At 43.9% G+C, this 20,195-nt stretch overlaps 1 protein-coding gene across 1 annotated transcript in view; it reads left to right on the forward strand.

Moving 5' to 3' along the window:
* LOC310857788 (neural-cadherin-like) overlaps nucleotides 1-20,195 on the forward strand; it is a gene marked incomplete at its 5' end in the record, with an annotated part of 256,098 nt that overhangs the window by 100,176 nt on the left and 135,727 nt on the right. The window contains 2 exons of the mRNA XM_083763673.1: nucleotides 1,727-1,899; nucleotides 19,284-19,452. Of these exons, the coding sequence (XP_083619799.1) occupies nucleotides 1,727-1,899; nucleotides 19,284-19,452 (342 nt within the window). The remainder of the gene's footprint in view (nucleotides 1-1,726; nucleotides 1,900-19,283; nucleotides 19,453-20,195) is intronic.

Consider the following 20,195-nt stretch of genomic DNA (forward strand, 5'->3'; position numbering starts at 1 on the left):
CCTTTGGGCGTCAGTGTGGCTCTGAAAGCAAAGCAGTGGCTTGGGAATCAGAGGGTTCCTTCATGGTACGGTCTCCGGTTCCCCCTGGGTCAGTGTTACACTGATCCCCTAACTTCCCCTGATGAGCAGGTTGGTGCCTTGCATGGTTTCCTCTGCTGTCTCTGTGTGAAGGTGTGTGTGTGTGTGTGTGTTTGTGAATGGGTATTAATGTAATGCACATTCTAAAGCGCTTTGGATAAACATGCTATATACTGTAATTTCCCCATTGTATAATGATTTCCATTATTGTGTTCATATATATATATATATATATATATATATATATATATATATATTTTTTTTTTTAAGATATTTTTTTGCGGCTTACGCCTTTTATTGATTTTTTAAGGGACAGATAGTAGGCTGACAGGAAACGGGAGAGAGATGGGGGGATGACATGCGGTAAAGGCCGTGTCGGGTTCGGGAGTCGAACCCGCGGCACACCGCGACTGGATCACCAGTCCGGTGCCCAGACCGTTACGCTACGGCCTGGGCCTCATATATTTGTTTTTTATTATAATTTTTATTTTGTTGTTTTGCCATTTACAGAGATGAATGTTCCTCTGAGCCTCCTCTGTTCGGTTTGTTGGCTTCACGGTTTATCTTTTCTTATTCAGCCTTTGATCTGGAACCGGCAAGAAATTTGTCAGGAGCTATGACATTTGTCAACCAAGCCTTTCAATTCAATTTCACAAAGAGATGCTCTATCATCCCTCACAATCTACAGTATACAGGCACCACCTGTCAATCTGCAGTCTGCATAAAGGCATCACCCGTCCCCCTGTTTTTGTGAGTAATTCAACATTTGTGTATCCGCGCTGCATGAGAACGCTGCGGGCTATTAACCCCCTGTGGGTGCGTGGAAGAAGTCGCTGTTTGGCTCCCCAGTTCCTAGGAAGAACGCTGGCTCATTGAGTAACCCGCTACAGTTCGTGTCGCATTTGTAAACAAGGTTGACATTTAAGCTGCGGCATATACGCTTCCCGGTGCCCATGCAGCTTATTTCAGCACGTCGGCACTGCGTTGTCTTTCTCACGCTTTGTCATTATATAGGGAGCCAAGGGCTCCTGCAATCTCCTCTCTGCGAGCGGCCAAGATCACAAGTAAGATGGGATGTCAGTTGATCGCGTGTGAGTGTAGCAAGCTGGGTAGTCTTTAATCACTGAAAGTGATGAATAGGAAGACAACTGGGTAATGAAACAAACACTTGCGTGTTCTCTTGCCTAGGTGGGCTTCCCCTACTGTACATCACAAGCTGCTTCTTGCTCGTCCCGCAGCCTCTGATGTTGTGTATTGTTGGCAGGAAAAGGAGCCTTTAATCTCAATTTCATGTGCAAAAAGACACAGCGAGGGGAGAGTGGCAACTAATGGGCTTAGCCTGGCTAACTTCTAACGCCTCAAGGCCAGCTAAAATACATTTAACGACTAAAACTAGACTAACAATACAATATTCCAGGTGACTAAAATGTGACTAATACTAAACTAAAACTATTCAAAATAGACTATCTATGGGAACCCCTTTTGGTGTTTTAAACATTATGTTATAATTTTGCATTAAATCGTATTTTTTTTTTGAATATATATTCTTTCAAAGTGAATGTTCTTAACTCTAAATGGGTTAATGTGCAACCTTCTGTGCATGTCATCCTGTACACAGGTATATAATGGCTCTCTGTGGTCTTTGCAGGGTTGATTCGTCTGCGCTCCACCCCTCCGCCAAAGCTCCAAGGTCTGGAGTATGTCCTAAATGTGACGTCCACCGATGACAACGCTTCAGGCGGGGCTCACCCCCTCTCGTCCACCGCATGTGTCATCGTTGGGGTCGATGACGTCAACAACAACAAACCCATATTTGAGAAGGTGAGCTTTTTGCTGTTTCCAAAAGGAAAGTGTGTGTTGGAGTGTTTTCTACTGTTGCTTTGCCTTATTTGTCTTTATTGAATGGAATTGGAATGGCTCCTTCCAGTTGCACACTCACAGAGGCAGATAATGCAAAGCCATGGTTGGAGCGAACTTCACTTAGCTTCCTTGATAGCCTTATTTGTACTACTACATGAAAGTGCTTTGTGCATTGTCCATCATGCAGTGTGTCATGCAATATACAATCTCTCAACACATGCATGGTTGAAAGCATGGTTGTGTGTAGCTGCTATCATAACTATATTTTTGTCATATTTAATTTATTTTGCTCAAAGTATTGTTCTGGTGCTGGAAGTTGTATTTCGTTGTTGTATTTCGATTTCCATCCGTTTCCATATGGCAGTGTGCCGGTGGAGAGCTCACTAGCACCTTAGTGTGTCACGCTTCTGTGTAAGCCGGACATATTGTTTGTTACAGTAGCAGCATGTCCATGACAAGATTTGTTTTATTGTTTTGTTGCACTTAAGGCACAAGATTCTGTTTAGATAAAGAAACCACTGTTTCAGCAAACCAAATGGTTTGACCGCCTAAGGCAGAAGTAGTGTCAATGTTCTTTTTTTATAAAATGACATGACTTGAAGTTGAAGGTCGTACAACAAGTGTATTGCACAGTACACTATGTGAATAGAAAAAATATATATACTGCTTGAAGCAGAACAGTTATTTTCATATGGGAAACAAGGTGTGATTTTTTTTATTTCTAATGTTGAGAAATGTAAGGCAAAGGAAATCTATCAGTATGTGTTTATTCATGAATTCCTTTATCTATAAATCAACACTACTACCGCTCCCCATTATCTTGTTGTTACGTTGTATTGTTGCACAGCTTGTACCTGTATGAATGAGTGGCGAATAATCCCTTCTAAATCTTGAATATCCCTCTCAAACTCTTCCTCTGTCTATCACTCCCATCCACCCTATACTCTCCCTCTCCAGCGTTATATTCCTCTCCATTTTTTATGATTTTCTTTGCCCACATGGTCTCTCTTCCTCTCATTGGCCTCTCTTCTCCTCCCTCTGTTTTCCCATGAGTTGTGATTAGTCTCCTCACCCTCTATCTCTATATTTAGCCCCTCTCTGGGGATTACAGTTAATTTGGCGAGGAAAAAAGAAAAGATGCAATATCATCACAATATGCTACACCTGTTTAATTAACTCCCTACGTAATGAGGTGAACATCAGCAGAAGATACAGTACGTGTATATTCAGTGGTGATCTGTAATGGACTGGGAGGTGTTAGAAACGTGGTGGGTTTAAATAATCAAGTTATGCCGGAACCATTATTCCAGGCCGCCGTGACCTTATACATGTGTGATATTACGTTATCTTTTTTCCTAATGGCCATATCTTCTCCCATGAAACCTTTATTTTCCCTTTGCTGCTTTCTTCTCTGTCTCTCATTGACTCTCCCATGCTCTCCATTCTATGTTTCTCTCACCGTATTGTAAATGGTGCATTTATATATCGCCTTTATCCAAGGTGCTTTACGTAGATTGTGCATTACATTCACCCATCCAAACAGACATTCACACACCGATGCCGGAGTAAACCATGCAAGGCACCAACCTGCACATCGGGAGCAATTAGTGTTTCAGAGTCTTATTAAATTAACAGTCATCCATTTTCCTCTGCCAACCTGGGGAGAGCAACGGACTGACCTCATGTTTCCTTCAATGCACGAGGAGTCCATAATCCGGCCGGGGGGAGGACCGGAGTAGGTGGATGGATTATGACAGCTCCGTTCCGCTGCTCTGTCGGTCCGTTCGGCAGCCGCGCTCCAGCCACCGCAACTGCCGGTAAACTGCCGGTAACAGCCGCGGCGCTGCCGGGGGGAGGCGCGGCATGTGTGGGAGGATTACATCCCTCCACTGCCACTCGGTGTCAGTGGTGTGTCGGACTGATGCTGCCGAGAAATACTGCCGCCTGCCGCGGGTGTTCTGCGGCTGATGCCATGCGTTGCGTTGGGTAGGGTTTGGGGTAGAGTGTCGGACTGATGCCGCCGAGAAACACTACCAACTGCCACGGGTGTTCTGAGGCTGATGCCGCTGCCGGGAAATGCACTCGCTCTCCAACCAGTTCCTTCCACTCCATCAGGACCAGAGTTTTTTGTGAGGGTACCTACCCATTTTCAACCTTGTCTTCATTTAATAGGATATATGACCTCAAACACTGAAGTAAAACCCCATAGACCTTTTAATTTTTAAAGATATTGATAGGGGCTTTTTGCGAGACAGACAGAGTGGAAACAGACAGACTCATTGATTTACACCTGTGAACATGCAATGTGACAATAACAACTGATTCTGATTTACAGCACAACACATTTAATGATAATATTACATTAACGTTTAAACATTTGTGTAAAAAATATGTTTATTTTTTTCTTTAAAACCTTGAAAAAGTCGTTTTCATTGTGATACCTAAAGCCACTTAAGGCATGCTACGTTCATTCCATTTGTCATGGTCACGTCCTGAGCCCCTCCGTTTGTCCATGATTTTCCTCTGTCTCTCCCAAGTCCTGCTCCTCTGACTCTGATTGCCCTGAGTGGCGCCATCACCTGTGGGGACCAGCTGAGCCAGGTTGGGTGATGAGCTCCAGTGACTATTTAAACTCTGCTTTGTGTTTGTTCAGTGCTGGATCTTAAGTTAGTGTCAGGTTTTATGTTCAGTGTAACATGTGTATGTATTACTGTTTTCCTATGTCATTTCCCTACTAGTAAAGTCAAGTTTATGTGATCTTCTTGTCCTGCCTTTGTTTGAGTTCTGCACTTGGGTCCTAACACCTGCGAACCATGACAGTAAGATCCAGCCATCATTGGACGCAGCAGAACTCACCAGCGCTGAACAGAGCACACTTTGGCCATTCTCTCCCTGCGCTCCACAACTGATGTCACTGTCCAGGATCCTGGAGACCCCACCCTCCTGTCAAGTCCTGTGTTCCTGCCTGTGCTGACCTGGGAGGCCAGCCTGTGCAGCACCCTACCTACCCTAATGACCAGCTTGTGCCCTCTGCTCCGCGTTGAGTGTCTTGATGATGAACTGCGCCAGAGCCCTGGCCAGCCATTATCCTGATGTCCCCTCCTCCCCCGACGAGGCGACGACCAGCTTGTGCCCTCTGCTCCGTGTTGAGTGTCTTGTTGATGAACCGCACCAGAGCCCTGGCTGACCGACGCCCTGATGTCCTCTTTCCCTTGATGACCAGCATGTGCCCTCTGCTCCGTGTTGACACGTCTCTGTGATGACCCCCACCAGAGCCCTTGCTGACCACCTCTTCCCAGTTCCTCCTGCCCCACCTACCTGAGGATATCCATGTTCCACCCCCGTCATTCTGAGTTGTCCTGTGGTCCAGAGTGGCCTAGAAGGACATCTGGGATCTGTCCCTTGGCGGGAGGTACTGTCATGGTCACGTCCTGAGCCCCTCTGTTTGTCCATGATTTTCCTCTGTCTCTCCCAAGTCCTGCTCCTCTGACTCTGATTGCCCTGAGTGCCATCACCTGTGGGGACCAGCTGAGCCAGGTTGGGTGATGAGCTCCAGTGACTATTTAAACTCTGCCTTGTGTTTGTTCAGTGCTGGATCTTAAATTAGTGTCAGGTTTTATGTGTATGTATTTCTGTTTTCCTATGTAATTTCCCTGGTAAAGTCAAGTTTATGTGATCTTCTTGTCCTGCCTTTGTTTGAGTTCTGCACTTGGGTCCTAACACCTGCGAACCGTGACAGTATTGACCCAAGTTAGAACACCATGGATTGATTGATCATTAAAATATACATGCTCTGAAGCATATGCCAGAGGCAGTTTATCCCTGTTCATCACCTATAGTGTTGAACCAATAAAATATGCAGATGCTTTGACTCTCATTGAACATCTCATGGGATCCCTGCCAGGGCAGATTCAAGCAGCTGTTACAGCCTGCAGTCAGACCTACTGCCTTGCAGACAATGCTGAAAAACAAAGGACGTGGTTGTTAGTCTCAGGGAGACCAATCGTTTTGAAAACCCAGGCAGTAGAGCGGGTTCAAGCTCCTTGGACAATTTCAGTTTATGCTGAAGAAGTCTCAGCCAATTATCTGAGTGTGGCCAAACGAGTACAGCTCCCCCCAGATGTGTTGACCCAGGTGTAAATACGTGACCTTCATCAGACCAGTGCTGGAATATGCTTCACCTGTCCACCTGCCCAAAACACTTGGTCCAGGAACTGGAATGTCTGCAGAGAAGGTGCTGCCCGAGGACGAGGAAAGGGGAGGCCATTAATCTAAGAGAATTCAATCGACTACTGAGAGAAGGGACCAGTCCAATGATTCAGAGCCTGTCTACAAATACAAGTAACTTCAATCTAAGGCATGGGAGGACACACACTCAACCTGTGAGTCATATGCAAAGGCACCAGATGTCATTCCTCCCAAGAGCATCCAAACTTTACCAGAAGTAATAGAAACTTTTTTATTGTTGTTGTGTTTTCATGTTTGATCTTTTTATTTGATTTTTTTATAGAGCAGTCCTCTTGAATTGTAAGACACATCATAATTCATACTGTTATGCAATGCTGTTTGTGCAATGATTTTCAGATAAAACATGAAAACACTTTGGAGATTTCAAAAGTGGACCATGATCCCGAAATCCTCTGTTCTGCTCTATGTGGCTCAGACAACCTAGTTTCTCCAGACAGACATTTTGTCTCCCATGACTTTAAAACATTTCCCTCCTAAAAGCCTGATGTATACTTTGTTATATGACAGTGTCTCATTAAATGACTCGAAATAAATCAAATCCCCCACACACACTTTCGTGTTGCATGTGCAGTCGTGTATAACTCCTACTGGAAACCATATTTTTCAAAGCCCATCTAGCTATCTGCTTAGCAGAAATGGGAATTCAAAAATATAATGTTCTTGACGTGATTGATCAAATACCATTTCCGTCTGAGAGCACATGGTTATTGACGACGTGACCTGACTTACTCCAGTGCCGCACGCACATGCACGTGTCACGACAAAAGTCTGTGTCAGGACAAAAGTCAGAGCTAATTATAATTTCAACATCGAGATTCAATAATTTATTAGCATTTCAGTGAAACATTGATTGCACTTTGTCTTTGTATGTGCTTGTTGGGGTAGACAAAACAATGCAAAACAAACACACATTAGCATAAACATGTAAAAATGCTCTAAACAAAATAAATAAAACACTTGGTTCCAAAACCCACACGGGGCCGCAGTTATGTAATGTTCACATCCTGATGTGATGATTTTATTCTTTGAGACACACATAGGCCTACGGGTATTTTGGTGCGTGGCCGAATTCCTTCATGAGGTGAAAACAACACAGCTTATACCATTGGAATTGCATTAGGGAACGTACTGTACACTTTGCTATATTTTATTTATTTATTTATCATTGTGCACTCAGAAGAAATTCAGATTTATAATGGTTTAAACATTATGGGCTGGATTTTGAAGATGCGTTTTACAATGGGGTAATACATAAATTGCCCTCGCTCTGCGCACATTCGTATTATGAAAGGCATATTGGCCCGTGTTGAACGCACACACATATGGCATACAGCGTTCCTGAATATTTTAGCATTGTGGGAGTGTCCATATGTTAATTATTTTCGCTTTGCGCAATTTGCTATTAAGCCCCTCATTAAAATTAATCTGGATATGGCAGACTCACTATCTAGAAAATAAAAACATGGCACTTCATTTAAAATAGGTTACAGACCCCTGTTATATGCGCTTATTTTTATAGACCTATTTACTTGTTTCTATGAGACATGGCAACAGCCTCTTTTGTCTTTTTTTTGTAAAATGTTGAGATTAGAAACGGCCATAATTCTTTCATTTCTCAACCTTAAAAATAAATAAAAACATCTCCATAATCCGTGGGAAGTTTGCTTTCATATGCTGTATCACACCCGATTCAAGTCTTCTTCAATAAAATGCTAAGAGCGAAGACCATATACCATCGGGGCCACAGGCACAGCATTAAGCTGCAGCAGCATTCAACTCATTCCTTCATCATGACTTGAATGAAATAAAATATAATAAACGTTATTTTACTGGTGTTTTTCAATAGAAACAAATTATTTTGAGGCATAAAGGTGACAGCGTGCAGTGCAATAGGAATAATTAACCCAAATGTGACAAAGTCATTGTAGTGTATGATATCTCCTTATATGGAGCGTCGACTTGGTTCCAGTTGAATGAATGGAGACAAGGCATTGTCGCTTATAGTTCTTTATTATATAGAATATAAAAGATTACATAATTAGAATAGTGAGCACCGTACCTCTAGCAGATCTCCAACAGCACTAAAAAGCTGCCTTTGTCTCCACCTTTTATAGCTGTCCACTGCATTGGTTTCTACGTGAAGGCACGATTAAGCCATACATTTTCATGTGTCCATAAGGAGCAACCTATCGCAGTCCTCCACGTCCAAGGGTCTGACCAGACGGGCCCCTGTGTTATTCAACAACACCCCAAAATGTGTGTGCGCTTATGCAATGACCTCATCCATGTGTAAGTGGAGGGAAACGTGTACATTGGTACGGCGTGCACGTATGTGCACGCGTACTCGATTTGGTCAAAACAAGTCTGACATATATGAAGTAACGGGTGTGTGTGTGTGTTATGCAGGACAGAACTCTGACTGAAGGCATCTGGTTTTGGTCACTACCACATGGCCTAAACATCCTGAGGCCTCCGGCCCAGGATCGCATTTCTATCTTTGGTCCATAGTCTTTGGCACCTAGTATCTGCTCTTAAAACCCTCTATGTACATCAAAACAATACCCTTTATATCTGGACATGAAATGCATTACAGAACACAACCTTGTAAGTGTGTATAATTGATATAAGTCTAACATCTTGTGTACATGGATGTGAGTGCCTGTGTGTGTGTGTGTGTATGTGTGAGTGTGTGTGTGTGTGTGTTTATGTGAGTGCGTGCATGTGTGTGCACGTACACATGAAATTACCCTACATTCCTCCCTGTTTTCGACGGCGCCAAGCCGACAAAAACAAAACAAACCACACCAGAGAAAAAATAAAAAATAAAACACACACAAAAAACAATAACACAAAATAAGTACCACCTCCCTGGGGTCAAAAACAAACACAATACAACCCCAAACAACAATGTAACAAGAAAATAAACATGCACAATAATACGTCATAATACAACGTCTACCGCCATCCTAAAAATATAAAAACCCGCCCAGAAAAACGAGAAAACATCACACCATATCTTCACCAGACGGCTGGCGTTACCTCACCCATGTAGAGAAAGAGTAGAGATAGAGAAAAGATAGAGACGTGCATGTGTTATGCATATATGAGACAGAGAGAGAGAAAGAATTCATGTTCCTACATGTGATACAGTGTCAGGAGAAACATGTTATGCGTGCAGATATCAGTTAGGGACAGGAGGGGGGTATCGGAGTGGTGCCAATGCACCCCCCTGTCCTCCCTGGAGGGAGAGAACAGCGCTGATGTGTCAATGCACAGTATAATTTCTCTCTCAGACGCAGGGGCGTCCCTTTACACCCACCCCAAATCAATTAACCAAAACAAAGTCCTATACTACTCAACTACAAATCCTGACAAAATGGTTAAACAAAACAAACAAACAAACATCAAATAACGACTCGCACACAATATATATATGTGTCCCTGGCCAATCACATGGGCAGAAGTACTAACCCACGACACACTGCCACCATCACACATCTCTCCATCAGAGAGCAAACCTCTGCCCCCAGTGGTCCCTACGACTCCCCCGCCCGCGTCCGGGGGGCCCATCCTCAGGTCTATGAAGTTGAAGGATCTGTAACCACTGCTTTGCCTCCGCAACTACCCTCCTGGCATCAACAAGTTCCTCCTCGATCTGCCTCTCCCTCAACTCCGCATCTCTCAACTCCTCGCAAGCTGTCCTCCGCATCTCACCAACCCTTCCACGGTATCTCCTGAGAAACCAGACCAGCCTTCGCCCATACCTGTTGCACTTCATGGTGCTCAGAGTCGCACCCTTCCCCATCACTAGTTGGACTATCAATGGCAGACCCTGTGTAAGCTTATCTCTAACACACGCCCATTCCAGCTCACCCATTCCTGAGCGTTCCATCCCTGTAGCTTCCAGCCAGGCGTCACGGACCCTAACCACATATACTCCGGGATCTTCTGTCTCTCCCAACGGATCCAAATTAATATTATCAGTAACACGCGTCAAATCCGATTCGCTGAAGTTTCCTCGACTGACAGCCATCATCAACGCCAAACACTCTGAACACCGGATAAGTATATAATGGCCTGTTTACTGTACCAAAGTCAACTGCCTATTCTACGTCCCAGAAGTTGTTTTGGATAACAAGAAAAGGGACGTTCACTGATGTCAAATCACCAAGCTCATCCACCGAGACTGAGGGGCAAAATAGCTTTAACCCTGTAGCGTCACCCCCCCCAGGGGCGGGGTCCAACTCGTCCCTCTCAGCTCTCACACAACCATTTAGTCACCAGCTGAGCTGTGACCACAGGGTCGCGTTCCCAACGGTCCCTGTGCACTATAAATTTCAGGAAGCGCACGTCTCGGCCTCCGCGTCAACGCCCTCCCACAAACTCACAGACATCAGTCAACCACCTGCAATCATTCCAGACATCAGACTCCAATCATCATGCAAGACATCAGACTCCAATTTTAGTCACAAATCATGTGTTCAGTCCTTGTTGATATAGCTCTGACTCACTCCGTGTGTTTAATTGCTTCTCCTCAGATCACATATCCTGTATAATTTGGCCTACTCAATGTCACCTATGCTGCTCTCACATCCAACTCTATTTTCATGTATTTAACTATCACTCACTCCGAACAATAACACCGTTCTGTCCTACTGTAGGTACTAAAAGGAATTTGTGAAATACACTCAGTCATTCATGTATTCATCACTTCTTTCAAAACCCACTTATTCCCCAGAAGTCCCACTTTTCACACCTCACCTTATATGAAGATTCCATGCATGCATGTACTTATAACTATACACCTATTAAGTCCTACCTCAACACTCCATCTACGTGTCTGTCACACTATAGAATGCATATTGCAACGTACCATTGTCACATGACTCATTCATCAACCATTCACTGTCAGCCCACACTACCATTCATCAGTCATTCCCAATCAAACATGATGCCTTATCATTGGACCATATACCCCCTGGCTGACTACCTACCCCAAGATCTTACTGTCGCTAGACTCCCCCCTATTTCAGGCGTTCGTGGCTAGGCGTGACCGCCGTCCCCGCTCCAGCCGCTCAAAACAAGAAAGTTGTTCGAAATCAGAGTTATATCATGATTTCGCTTTGCCTCTTATATTGTCCAATGATACGACATACATACACAAACACTCAACAACTGATTCAGAATACTACTGATCTATACGGTCTGTTAAACCCCCTATTATTTATTTGAATCAGGTGTCCTAAACTAGTCTTTTACAAAGAAGGCAGACAGCAGTCCACAGGAGCCCTTTTCCGGCAATGCAGGCAATGGCTCTGCTGTCCCACCATCCGGACACGGCGTGTGTTGCGTCAGCCCTTAGTCAGGATGAAGGACGTATGGGCTCTCTGGACACTCCACATGGGGTTTTTTTGGATACAAGAAACACAAAGAAAAACAAGTTATTAGTCACCATTCTCCAATTACCACCCATAAGTATGTCACTCAAAAAATGTCCCCACAGTTTAATCATGAGGAAACTGAGAGGAGACCTCCCTGGGCCCCACTCAATTTTACCCACAAAGTACTTTATATCCCCATATCCACATTTTACTCTTTACCCAAATGCCCACTGGCTGTGTATACACCCTCATCCTCCTTATTATCATTAATGTCAATCACCTGACAGTATAGTTTCATCTGTCCCCTTTAATGCTATGGTACCCTTAAAAGCACCTTTGTCCTCAACCCAGAACATATTAATCTGTACTCAAAGTTACTCAAATCACACACCATTTGATTTCCCTTATCCATTTTAGTTCATGCATCGCTTTATTTATCCCCCTCCTATCAATTAGTTTGTTTATCTAGTTTATTTATAATCTACCAACCTCCTATTAACCCTGCACCAGATGACAAAGCATCGGTATTGTTAGGCTATCATATTATTATTATTATATAGGCATACACCTTATTTATTTTACACACAACTCCACATGTTCCAAACAAACAACTCCTAACTCATTTAAATGATTGTAATCTGACCACCATGTGACACTGTTGTGTCCTCCCTTGAACACACCGCAAATGTGTTATCCCACTACATATGTTTTCCTATGTTTTGACTACATTCACTATGTTTTACTATGTCTAACAGTCCTTAATTAACCACTAACAATATAGCCTACTTATTGATTTAATGTCTGCGTCCTAATGTTCTTTCAATCACATCTGCCGAGATCTCACATTTTTATTTGTTTCTATTTATTTATTTATCTTTCTTCTAAACCGTCATTGTCCCCAATCACTGATTTTTCTGGGAACCCCAGAACACAAAACCATAAAGTTGTCGTCTTAGTCAAATTAAAAATGAACATCCCCATCACAAGATCTATATGCGGCATGGAACAAGCTCCCACTGTACCTTTGTCAGGCAGCCTCTGTAGACATCCTAAAACTAAGCTCAAGACCCACCTCTACAACATTGCCTTTAATTGATCTTGCATTTTTTATTCGTTTATTCCTGTATTTACCTTTCCAACCTTAATTATCCCCCCTATTTCTCTGAGTTGTGGGACACCAAAACACAACCCATAACGCTGTTGTCTTCATACAATTAAACATTCATTTTAAGAAAAGTTAGTCTACCTTTTAAACAGTCACCGATCAAAAATGAGGTTAAGATGCTACTTTTTCACCACAAGATTACTCTTAGTCCCACACCTAGTCAAAACTACGTGAGGTAATAGATTAAACTATTTTGACTACCATTTTCACCTATTTTGATTACTCTAGCCCACATTCCGACACATAATCGCATTTATTATTAAATCACGACACGTCGATTATCAGTGAAAAGTTTAAAAAGTCAAAACTCACTCAGAAATCTCCTTCAAGCACCCTTAAAAGTGACCCTGCATCGACGAACAAAGTCAGACATGAATTCACTAGGCCGTTGCCTAAAAGTGTACCACCAGCAACTATTTTCTTAACATGGAGCCTACGCTCTCTCAACAAAGAGTACCCTCCTGGTACAGATTACACCCCGTCAGTGTTACAGTGGACCCAAAATGGTGCAGTTGGCAACTGGCACAAAATGGCCGACCATGGAGGATCACCAAAACAAAATGGAGGATCGCCGACGCGACCGTCACGTGGCTGTCTGGTAACCAACCAGAATGGAACGTGATACGTATTACGTGGTGACGTGCTTTGTTATTAAATTTACCACAGCCAAAGAAAGTTAGCAACTCACCGCTTTAACTCAATTTTACCACGATCCGAAACCACAAAATATACACAGACTATAGCGAACATGAGCCACATCATCACGCGACTCACGACCGATCGCCTTAAACCCGAAACAGCCGCTTAATCACCACAATTTAGTCTCCAATCCTTATTTTTATTATTATTATTATCCGCTGCTCCTCTTTTTCTGCTGTGTGACCGTGGCCAGCCCATTATGCGCATATTAACGCAGCGCGTGCATCATTGCCTCGCGCAATCACAATATAACCAGTATTATTTAGTTATTATTAAAATAACAATAATTCCGATTTTGTATCACCAGTAATATCGGCTCCTGACCGCCACAGTCTCTCGCCAGAGCTCACAGTTAATTAAACACACATAACATCCAAGATAGCATGTTATACATTTTAATTACTTCTCTAATACCTTCCTATTATTAATGCTTTTTTTTATAAACATGCCCCCCTTTTTAGACGGTCCCTGAAATATTCTGTTTCTTTCTGTTTCTGTTTTTGTACCTCTGTTTTGTTTTCTTTTCTATTTATTTGGCCACAAGGCCCTTAAATATGTATGTGCACTTTTGTTCTTAATTACTGTTTTTATCTTGATGGCCTTTTATTGGTTAAACCCCTGTTTTACTTTATTTATTTCACTGTTCAACAGCGCTTTTTCCATAGCCACCTTAACTTATCTAGACCGCTGGTAATAATGGATGATTACATGTCGTATCATATCCTGTCATTGGCCCATTGTTGAGCCCAACCTATATATAAGGACATGCCCATAATGTTACCACTCATGACTCTGATGAAGGCCGCAAGGTCGAAACGTTAGTCTCTCTTTTTGTATGCTTAGCACCTAAATAGAAGGCTCAAATTGTCCGTGCTGCTCCAGTCTCTTCTCCTTATGCAACCTTCCTATTATTAATTCCTCAAGTTTCATCTTACCCCTGTATATCCGTACTTAGTGCTCTCACCTAATTTTAAGTCCTTTATTTAAACTATTCATTAATCTATTAATACCAGCCCTTCATCTACTTAATCACTGATTTATCATTATGCTCCTATAGTAACCCTAGACCATTCTGTTTCATTGTGACATATATATATATTTTCATTTATTTTATTTTCCTATTCCTTTGTTCATCGTTATTATCCTTATTAAGGTTCCGATCCCCTCCCTTGAGATCATGTTACATGATCCAACCACAATACAACCACCCAGTGACGAAGTCACCCACCACCAGCCGTGCCCTTGTTCCCTGGCCGAGGTGGGGGGATGCAGCCCCCCCCTCCCTCCCCCAGCCTCCCCCTGCATGAGCAGAACTGGAGGAGGAAGGCAATTTATAAGCCAGAAGACAAAACACGCTCCTTCACTAACACAACGCGCGTGCGTGTGTGCGCGTGCACCATAGCCCCCCTTTGCTCCTTTCACCCCCTCCCGTTTTTATCCAGGCAGGAGAGAGAGAGCAGAGAAGAAAACTCACTGCTTATTCTCAAGTCTAAAGTTTCTCAAAGTCAAGTCAAAAAACAAACCCCACACAGAACACAACATATAGACCCAACACATGTGCACATTTACTCGTCCTTTATGCATAAACCCTACTGTAGGCCTCACTCCCCGGTGGGCTTTGTTACTTTTAAGACAGTTTTTTCAACGTGAAATCACGCCGCTCGCCTATGACAGACGTGATCAATGCTCTGCCATTTATATGACGAGCTGTCTCCACCCCACCATATTACTCATCAACAGTCATTATAGTTTGACCTCATCATGACCACAGTCTCTTCAGGACGTAAATTAAGCATACCCTCCCTCTAAAGTGCCAGAATTATTGATCAAAGACTGTAACTGATATACCTACATTACGTTGACGACCCCAACATACCCCAAACATAGAAATTCTGTCGTCACATGCCCCCCACTCAACCCCCAGACCAAGCCGACACGACACTGGATTCATTTTGACGTATTGTCCTCCCCCGATCCACGTGACATGAGTATGAATTAACAAATCAATTCAAACTCACCTCAGCGCAGACGAAGGAGACTTAACAAATCATCCCGGACGAGCCCCCATTTGTAGTGTATGATATCTCCTTATATGGAGCGTCGACTTGGTTCCAGTTGAATGAATGGAGACAAGGCATTGTCGCTTATAGTTCTTTATTATATAGAATATAAAAGATTACATAATTAGAATAGTGAGCACCGTACCTCTAGCAGATCTCCAACAGCACTAAAAAGCTGCCTTTGTCTCCACCTTTTATAGCTGTCCACTGCATTGGTTTCTACGTGAAGGCACGATTAAGCCATACATTTTCATGTGTCCATAAGGAGCAACCTATCGCAGTCCTCCACGTCCAAGGGTCTGACCAGACGGGCCCCTGTGTTATTCAACAACACCCCAAAATGTGTGTGCGCTTATGCAATGACCTCATCCATGTGTAAGTGGAGGGAAACGTGTACATTGGTACGGCGTGCACGTATGTGCACGCGTACTCGATTTGGTCAAAACAAGTCTGACATATATGAAGTAACGGGTGTGTGTGTGTGTTATGCAGGACAGAACTCTGACTGAAGGCATCTGGTTTTGGTCACTACCACATGGCCTAAACATCCTGAGGCCTCCGGCCCAGGATCGCATTTCTATCTTTGGTCCATAGTCTTTGGCACCTAGTATCTGCTCTTAAAACCCTCTATGTACATCAAAACAATACCCTTTATATCTGGACATGAAATGCATTACAGAACACAACCTTGTAAGTGTGTATAATTGATATAAGTCTAACATCTTGTGTACATGGATGTGAGTGCCTGTGTGTGTGTGTGTGTATGTGTGAGTGTGTGTGTGTGTGTGTTTATGTGAGTGCGTGCATGTGTGTGCACGTACACATGAAATTACCCTACATCATGTCATGTCTTCTATGGTGCCAGCCTGAAGAAATGTAATACCACAATCCCCAAAGTGCGCATTCCGTATGTGACATCAGCTGACTGGTAAAGAGAATAGTACGGAGATGTTGATTGGGTACGTCTCAAACACGCCTTAAACACACCCATGACTAATTCAAGGCCGTTTTGCGCAATCCACAGGGTGTCGAAAGCGCTTCTTAACATGCCCAAAATTGCAATATGACATACAACACGCCCCCAGCTCATAAAACTGTATGTATTACCCCATTGTAAAACGCATCTTCAAAATCCAGCCATATGTGTCATGCCATGCACCAAAAATATCTGATTTGCAAGCACCCCGAGCTTGTATACTTATTTTGGATGCGTGACAACGGTGCACAAATATTAAGTAAAAATCACACCCGTGTGAAGTGAGTGGTGCAACTCAGTGTGGGGGTCCCTAGGGGGTTCCCGGATGTTCCAGACCCACAGGAATGCGCCAAGGTTCTGGCACGCCGCCCGTGTCCGAAATGGTCAAGAAATGACAGTTACCATGTGGGGGTCCCCGGAACATCCAGACCCCCAGGAACTAGCACCATGCGGCCGGGCCAGGTCCGGCGAGCCGCCCCGCGTCCGAAACGGTAGAGAAATGACAGTTACCGTGTGTGCGTGTGTGTGTGCGTGTGTGTGTGTGTGTGTGTGCGTGTGTGTGTGTGTGTGTGTGTGTGTGTGTGTGTGTGTGTGTGGCTGCGCAACAGTGACCCTTGGTTGTGTCTCTGTGGTTGCACCACTCAAAAATCAGGCTCTACTAGTACTTTCTTAGGATATCTGTTGTCAGAGAAATACAGTAGTAGGTCTGGGAAATCCAGGAGAAAAGATACATCTATATCTCTCCCCTTCTTTGCCTTTTCTCTTTCTGAAAAATGTGAAAAATAACAGAAATTACTTTCACCCTAGCTCTTCTTTACACCTGTAAAATCCCTTTTGACTAAAACGGGGAATAAAAAAAGAGCATTGTCCGGGGTACCTCCTCAGTTGCAGGAGGTACCGTGGCTGCCAACTTCGATGCAACTTCCTAACTATGGCACGAGGCGGAGCCAACAAAAGGTGGATTGGCAAAGTAGACCTTAGTAGAAGTTAATCTTTGCTGCTGCAGCAGTGTGGTAAGACAGAAGTGGGGTGGCAGTGGCTCAGGACGTAGAACGACCATTTGGGGTGCAGACGTTTATCCAACATACCAAAAGTCTGACATGCGCAAATCACCACGTTGGGTCCACGACATGCGTTGCGTCCGCGACATGAGTTGCGTCTGCGACATTCGTTGCATCTGCGACATGCGTTGCGTCAGCAGCATGCGCTGCGTTTGCGACATGCGTCCACGTGCGGTTAGGGTTAGTTTAGTGTTTGGGTAGGGTGTCGGACTAATGACTGTCGGGCTCTTGGTATGTTGGAACACATGCTGCACCCCGACTGCTTGGGAACCAGAAGGTTCCCAGTTAGATGCTGGGCACCTCCAGAGTTTAGTGTCGAAGTGTCCTTGAGCAAGACGCTGAACCCCTAATTTCTCCTGATGAGCAGGCTGGCCTTGTCTGGTTTCCTGCATGGTTTACTCTGTAAAATTTGGGAATGGGTGAACGTAATGCACAATCATTGGAAAGTGCCTTGGACAATAAAGGCACTATATAAATGCACCATTTACCATTTACAAGTGCACTGTTCTCTGAAATAGGCATTCAAACTGACTTGGTGTGGGTGTTTTACACGTTTTGTACTCATGGATTTAGCATAAAAATGCAGTGGTAGAAAACAATCACTGCTGCAGCTGGTGTTAATTAGGTATTATTAGGCTCCTTGGTGTCAGAGTCGGTGCGTTTTCTGCACAACATGGCTTACTTTGTCACTGTATTGAAGACACATGGATAAATTGGGGCTCCCCAGGACTTTGCATCTATCTCTCTTGACAGCACGATCATTGATGACTAACTACTGAATCTCATCTTTTGATTCTGCGGACATCCACAGCCACCTCCTTGGTTTTTGAAGATGTTTATGGTTGTTATAATATACCCACTACTCAACTAGAGAGGAGACATCTGCTCTGTGCGCCGCTTCATCTTTACAGGAGATCAGAGCCGTCACAGCACAGTGGAGTCATCCACATTTATGTACTTAGAGAAACTTTTACGTTTACTGCCAAAGCACCAACCCCTCCCAGCCCGCATGCACGCCCTGTGGAGCCGACAAATTTCCTTTTTAGAGGTATTTTCAGATATCCTGTTTGGAACGCTTGTATAAGCAGCAAGGCACTAGCAAGGCATTGGTCCTGCTGCTGAGAGAACCCAGTGTGTACCTGATTATAAAACGCAGTAAGGCTCCAGAGACCCCTGTTCCTGGGCCTTTTTTGTCCGGGGAGCGGTTTGAATTCCTGGCTGAGACACAGCCAGACCTTCAAAAAGAAACCAGTTGAATTATTCATGGCTCTAACATTGTACACGGCGTTTGGTTGTATAGGCTACTGCAGTGTAGTAGCCCAACACTTGATTAGTTTGTTCTCATACCTCCCCTGTGAGCTCTGTGATCTCATTAATGTAACATTAACTTCAACTCATCTCGTCCTCCATCTCTCTCTCTCTCTCTCTCTCTCTCCCTCTCTCCCTATCTTCTCACCTCTCTCTCATTCTCTGTCTTTCTCCTCTCTTTCTTATTAACTCATTAACCTCTTTCAGCCTGGTTTTTTGGAAGATAAGTTACAGGAAGATACGTTTCTAAGTTGTTGTGAGCTTGTATATCGTCTGTTGTCATACTTTTTAGTGGACAAAATAGAATAACATAAGGCTTATCATGTGTTTAACAATATGTCTTTCTGCATGCCTTTGCTGTCCACCCCATTCTCCTCTCTGCCTCTTCCTCTCTCTCTCTCTCTCTCTCTCTCTCTCTCTCTCTCTCTCTCCCTTGCGCTCCTACAGTGTCAGCAGTATGGTGAGCAGGCTGCCGTGTTGGAGAACCAGCCTGCCGGAACGTTGGTGTTGCAGGTCCACGCCACCGACGCGGACGAAGGCGCCAACGGAAAAGTAAAATATGGATTGATGCACAGAGACAGTGCTACGCCCGCATTCCGAGTTCACCCTGACACAGGTAGGACAGCACAGTGTGATCTAGTATGATAGTGACGACACTAGCGTTGACTCTCATGAGTCCCATTGTAACAATGGAATGCGGAAGTGCTCATTCTATCAATGGGATAGTTCCAATGTTTGGAACTATAGCCCATAGCGCCCCACTCTGCGGCGAGATCAAAGTGTGTCGTGACTCTTCTACGGCTCTGGGACAGCAGAGATGAAACATGTCCCTTATGTGATGTCAGTCCCCCCGCCAAATTAATGTATATATATATATATATATATATATATATTAAGATATCTTCTTGGGCTGAGTACAGTATAGGCTGACAGGAAATGGGGAGAAAGAGAAGGGGAGTGAGTGACAAGCAGAAAAAATCGTCGGGATTGGGATTCGAACCCACGACACACTGTCAGGCTGGACTAGCAGCCTAGGTACCCAGATGCAATTAAGATGTATTTTCCAGGCTAGGCCATGGAGCTAGCCTGCATGGCTCTGAATCGCTAGCCTCAACATCGGGGTCTGGTGATGCTGTAGAAAGGCATGGCTTTCAGACTGACTAAATGACCCCCATCATAAAATATGTTTTGCCAGGGACTGCCATATACGATGTTGTATATTGTTTAAACTAGACCTGCCTACTCACCCAATTATGCAATGTTTTATTTATGCCCATATATGCAGATTTCTGTGTCAGGCATGCCCTGTGGGGATCTGCAGTGTTTCTTTTTGGACCCATCTGCGGTTCTAGACAAGCG

This window comes from Protomyctophum parallelum, assembly GCF_964188405.1.
Source record: "Protomyctophum parallelum genome assembly, chromosome: 4".
NCBI classification, from domain to species: Eukaryota; Metazoa; Chordata; class Actinopteri; order Myctophiformes; family Myctophidae; genus Protomyctophum; species Protomyctophum parallelum.